This window comes from Danio aesculapii, chromosome 23 (genome assembly GCF_903798145.1).
Source record: "Danio aesculapii chromosome 23, fDanAes4.1, whole genome shotgun sequence".
In the NCBI taxonomy this organism is placed as follows: Eukaryota; Metazoa; Chordata; class Actinopteri; order Cypriniformes; family Danionidae; genus Danio; species Danio aesculapii.
In genome coordinates, this window is record NC_079457.1 from 21061134 (window position 1) to 21067133 (window position 6000).

At 41.5% G+C, this 6000-nt stretch overlaps 1 protein-coding gene across 1 annotated transcript in view; it reads left to right on the top strand.

Moving 5' to 3' along the window:
- Nucleotides 1-5021, top strand: part of scn8aa (sodium channel, voltage gated, type VIII, alpha subunit a) — a 96061-nt gene extending 91040 nt beyond the window's left edge. The window contains exons 22-27 of the mRNA XM_056449523.1: nucleotides 1240-1524; nucleotides 1606-1659; nucleotides 1742-1879; nucleotides 1973-2077; nucleotides 2170-2440; nucleotides 2544-5021. Of these exons, the coding sequence (XP_056305498.1) occupies nucleotides 1240-1524; nucleotides 1606-1659; nucleotides 1742-1879; nucleotides 1973-2077; nucleotides 2170-2440; nucleotides 2544-3691 (2001 nt within the window). The 3' untranslated portion in view covers nucleotides 3692-5021. The remainder of the gene's footprint in view (nucleotides 1-1239; nucleotides 1525-1605; nucleotides 1660-1741; nucleotides 1880-1972; nucleotides 2078-2169; nucleotides 2441-2543) is intronic.
- The last annotated feature ends 979 nt before the right edge of the window (nucleotides 5022-6000 follow it).

Sequence of the window (6000 nt, forward strand, 5' to 3'; positions counted from 1 at the left end):
AAACCAGTTTGAGATGGGTTTTTTGTTCTGGTGAACACAAAAGAAGATATTTTAAATAATGTTGAAAACGTTTAACCATTGACAGAATTGGTTTTTCCTACTATGGATGTCAATGGTTACAAGTTAACAATATTCTTCCAAATATCTTCTTTTGTGTTCAACGGAACAAAAAACTTTCAAACTGGTTTGGAACAAGTCAAGGGTGAGTAAATGATGGCAAAAATTGTCTTTTTTGCGTGAACTATACGTTTAATATTGAATCATGTAATGGTTTGCCTTCCAATTTGCAAGTTAAAGAGAATAGTACTCTGGTTTTATGTAAAAAAAAATATTGCTTTATGTTAAACATTCATTTTGATTATATCAGACTAATCAAACGATAGTGTATGTGCATGTATTGGAATATGAATGAATAATATTTGGCCATAAAGTACATTAATGCCTGTCAGCAGCTTCATATAATGCAAGCTGCCCTCTGTAATTCTTCAAAAAAATACCTTGGGTTTGAATTGGGAAACAGTTGGCGTTTCTGTGTGGAGTTTGCATGTTCTCCCTGCGTTCGCGTGGGTTTCCTCCGGGTGCTCTGGTTTCCCCTACAGTCCAAAGACATGTGGTACAGGTGAATTGGGTAAGCTAAATTGTCCATAGTGTATGAGTGTGAATGAGTGTGTGTGGATGTTTCCCAGAGATGGGTTGCAGCTGGAAGGGCATCCGCTGCGTAAAACAAATGCTGGATAAGTTGGTGGTTCATTCCGCTGTGGCGACCCCAGATTAATAAAGGGACTAAGCCGACAAGAAAATGAATGAATGAGTGAATTGGGAAATGCAACCTTTATGGTTTGCTAATGCAGCTCAACAAATTGCAAATAAAATAAAAAGTAAAAATGTGAGACTTTAAATATTAACTCAGGTGCCTGGCCTGAAGCTGCCGGCAGTGTGGGAAAATAGCAAAAAGTCTATCTGAATTATCGAAACAAACCAGGAAACATTTTTAACATTAAGACATGCGCTTTAAGCAGTTTTCTTGGGTGGCCGTCAGATTGGAGTTTGAATAAGATATAGTCATCATTTATTCATGATTGACCACATGAGCAGTGTACGTAGTTTCAGTCTATATTTGTTGTGCCATGCAAATATGCAGCCATGAAGTGTGCGAGTGTTCTGAAGTGTGTTCTTGTGTCTGGGGGCAACTTCCAGTCTCTTACACTGTATCACCCTGTCTGTCCTACTCTGCTCTAGGTGGTAGTCAACGCCTTGGTGGGTGCCATCCCCTCCATTATGAATGTGTTGCTGGTTTGCCTCATCTTTTGGCTGATTTTCAGTATCATGGGTGTCAATATGTTTGCTGGAAAGTACTACTACTGCTACAACGAGACTGAAAAAGCATACTTTGAGCTCGATGTGGTCAACAACAAATCTGAGTGCTTAGCGTTAATTGAGCAAAACTACACTGAGGTGCGTTGGAAGAACGTCAAAATCAACTTTGACAACGTGGGTGCTGGTTACCTGGCTCTTCTGCAAGTGGTAAGACTGTCTCACAATTTTTAGTTTCTATAAAGTTGGTATACTGGAAAGCTAAATTAACATACTGATTCTACCTATAAGGCAACCTTTAAAGGATGGATGGACATCATGTATGCAGCAGTTGACTCACGAAGGGTAATTTGTTTGTTGAGTTTTAAATGCCAATGAGTCGTAAGTGAGTCCCAAGTACCCATTTCAAATTTCATTCTCTCGTCAGGTGGAAGACCAGCCGAAGTATGAGGACAACATCTACATGTATATCTATTTTGTCATCTTCATTATATTTGGCTCTTTCTTCACCCTCAATCTCTTCATTGGTGTGATTATTGATAACTTCAACCAGCAGAAGAAAAAGATAAGTCTCCACTTTTTGCCTTCACTTTGCATTCTGTAAGATTTTCACAGTCTCTTTTACTAGATTGTAACCAAAAATTGTTTATGGCTATACTTTGGAGGTCAGGATATCTTCATGACTGAGGAACAGAAAAAGTACTACAATGCAATGAAAAAGCTTGGTTCAAAGAAACCTCAGAAGCCCATACCCAGACCCCAGGTTCGTACTGCACAGTTGAAAAGTGATACTTCTTTCATTAAAATGACTTCAGTGGAGTAATCTGTGGTCTTTTTTCTCTCTCTCTTGTTTAGAACAAGCTCCAGGGTATGGTGTTTGACTTTGTGACACAGCAGGTCTTTGATATTTCCATCATGATCCTCATCTGTTTGAACATGGTCACCATGATGGTTGAGACAGATGATCAGTCACAGGAGACCGAAAACATTCTGTACTGGATCAACTTCATCTTTATTGTGGCCTTCACCTCTGAGTTTGTCCTGAAGCTCTTTGCGCTGCGTCATTATTACTTCACCAATGGCTGGAACATCTTTGACTGTGTTGTGGTCATTCTCTCTATTGTCGGTAGGTGAACATAGTTTCTTAACCTTCTTCATTTTGGCTTTGAAATGATATAAATTGTGCTCATTTTGTGGTCTGCTTGTTTCTTTTTGCCCCAAAACAACAGGTATGTTCCTTGCTGATCTGATTGAGAAGTACTTTGTGTCACCAACATTGTTCAGGGTAATCCGTCTGGCTCGAATTGGACGTATTTTACGTCTGATCAAAGGAGCAAAGGGAATTCGGACTTTACTGTTTGCCTTGATGATGTCACTGCCGGCCCTGTTCAATATTGGCCTTTTGCTGTTCTTGGTCATGTTCATTTTCTCTATTTTTGGCATGTCAAACTTTGCCTACGTGAAGCGGGAGTCTGGCATAGATGACATGTATAACTTTGAAACATTTGGCAATAGCATGATCTGCCTGTTCATGATAACCACCTCAGCCGGATGGGACGGCCTTCTTGCTCCCATTCTCAACTACCCTCCAGATTGTGAGCCAACTAAGGAGAATCCAGGTACTACAGTAAAAGGAAACTGTGGAAACCCTTCGGTGGGCATCTTCTTCTTTGTCATGTATATTATTGTCTCGTTTCTCATCGTGGTGAACATGTACATCGCCATTATTCTAGAGAACTTCAGCGTCGCCACAGAGGAGAGTGCTGACCCACTTTGCGAGGACGACTTTGAGTCCTTCTATGAGATCTGGGAAAAGTTTGATCCTACTGCCTCCCAGTTTATCACTTTCGCCAAGCTGGGTGATTTCGCTGACACTTTGGAGCACCCACTACGTGTTCCTAAGCCCAACACTATAGAGCTGATCGCCATGGACCTGCCAATGGTGAGCGGCGACCGCATTCACTGCCTAGACATCCTGTTTGCATTCACCAAACGCGTGCTGGGTGATAGCGGCGACCTGGACATGATGCGGCAACAGATGGAGGAGCGTTTTATTGCTGCCAATCCTTCCAAAGTGTCTTTTGAGCCCATCACCACCACCCTGCGCCGCAAACAGGAGCATGTGTCTGCTGGAGTCATCCAGCGCGCTTTCCGTGCCCATCTGATTCGGAAAGGCTTCATCTGCAAGCGTTTACTCAGCAGCAGCAGGCTGGAGAATGGTGGTACTAATCAGGACAAGAAAGAGGGCACACCTTCTACTGCCTCACTGCCATCCTACGACAGTGTGACCAAACCTGAGAAGGAGAAGTTGGAGGAGAGTGACAGTAAGGGCAAAAAGGGCAAAAACCAAAAAGATGTCAAGGAATCCAAGTGTTAGGAACGATGGACACTGTTTAGTTGAGACTTAAACTATCTATTCCAACAAAATGTATAGAAGAAAATTTGCAACAAAAAACACTGATACCTTTGGGCAAAACGGTTGTTTACTGACAACAAATGCACCGGTGCAACAGGAAAGCAGCTTGGTTTTTACAAGATTCAATGATGACCAAACCAACTTATGAGCTTACTGTCTTACATTTTGTGCTAAGTGACCAAGATTTTACTGTTCCAACTGCAGCCAAAAGGCACTTACAAGGACAAACAAAATAACAATCTGTGGCAGACATCTTTGATAGGGACCACCTGCCAATGGACAAACTAGTACAAAGCAAGCTCATAAGATGGCTTCCTTTGCACCCACATGTGTGTGGAGTTCAGCATTCCTCCGCTACGGACATCCCGTTCAAACACTACACTGCCGAAATCCGACGGAAACCTCCCACTCATCCCAGGAGGATTCTGGGACGTTGTATTTTAACCATAGGAGAACCAATAATAATGATGTTAACTCAATCATGTGGAGTGTCTGCAGAAAAAAACTAACAAAAAAACAGAACATTATGCAAGGGTTTTCAGTTGTTGTGATGAATATTTCACCTTATTTGATCCACAGAAAGTAGGGGAAAACGTTCAGCCCATTCATCTCGTCATCATCTCTTTGTTATACAAGAAAAAAAGACATTTTATACATGGGCTTTCACATCGATATTGGGTTAGGGGATCTATCAGGGTTTTGACTTGGGCTGAAAGGGACTTACTCAGACCGAGTTCCTGGTAAATAAATAACTAATTGTGCTCGTTCAATGCATAGAAATGACTTGCATGGTGGCATGTTTTGATCAGGAATCATGCATGTATAATCATAGTCCACTTGACACTGCTACTCAAACCACATCAGTGGCTTGACCATACATTCGATGATGTCCACTAGTAATCAAATTGAATAGATATAGCTGGGAAATGATTGGTCAATAGCAACATATTTAACTTCTAGATATGACAAGTATATTTATACTTACCCCTCGTGAAGCTTGCTTCCTGATTAACCAGTTTTCACACCATGCGTCATGTGTGTACTTTAAGGTGGTCGATCAAAGCTATTCCTTTGTTTGGAAATACAGTGTGGCAACTGCACATTCCTACACCCTTACGGGTGTTTCACTGCCCTGGACTTGAGGAGAAGTTGGGATGAAAATTTGGAGAACTCAATTTCACTCGAATCAAATCTTGGGTTCATAAACCTTGATTTGCTTTTTTGCACCAGCAATATAATTCAACTGCCCCTCGATGTGCAGCTGAGGCTCCAGTTGGGCCTTCACTAGGACTTCAAAAGGTACAGCCAAGCCACCATGCCATTTAAACCCTTACAATGCTTGGTCAGGCCTCAGCAGGAGGCGATCTCTTCAATTGTCTTCATGTCAGCACATTTTCATGTTTACCATTTTAAAGGGGTCGTCAGTTGTGTTAGCATCGTGTTGTGTCTTAAAGATGTCGAGGAAAGCACCTGAGTAGCCAGTTTGAATGCATCTTGTAGACATGATTAGCTTTCTCCCTGTTGAATGACAAAGTGACGGATGAGTATAGCTTGGATTTTACATGTCATACACAGCAGGATACAAGGAGAGTGGACATTGAAGAATGAAGTAATGGGTACTTGTGTTGTCTGATAGCATGCAGTTTGTCTTAGCCATTGATGATGATGATGCTACAAATTGGCTTTTTCACGTGTCATGTTGCTACCTCTTGAGCAAACTGCCATCCCTTTCTGCTCTGGGTGCAATGGAAATGTATTCGATTTGCAACAGAAGTCGTTTGTTTATCATTTCATCATCCCTTATTCAGTGAGAATGCTTATTCTGGTGTGGGCTAGCCCAGTGTCAGGGTCAGTAGATGTATGCCGCCAGAGCTGGAGTGCAGGATAATCGCGCCAGTTTACAAACCCACTTCCTCTACTTCTCAGACCTGTAGGTCTGCTTACTGCCTGAGATCTCGAAATCCGTGTGGGTGCTGTGGACGTAAACCAAATGAAGCCTGGTGAAACACTTAGACTACCATGTAGTTTTCCTCCTACTCCCATTTTAGTTCAGATGTGAAATGGTAAACCACTCTCACTCACTGTATGACAAGTTAATGTATCATTCAATGTACAGGAGGGGGCTATGATGTACATGGCACAATTGCTGAAAAAGAATGAACTTTTTGAGGAAAACTATAAGCATTGTAATATATTATTTTCTTTTAAATGGCATGCTTTGTTGTGGGTTTTGTAAATACAGAATTTTAAAGAACTACTGCTATTACTCT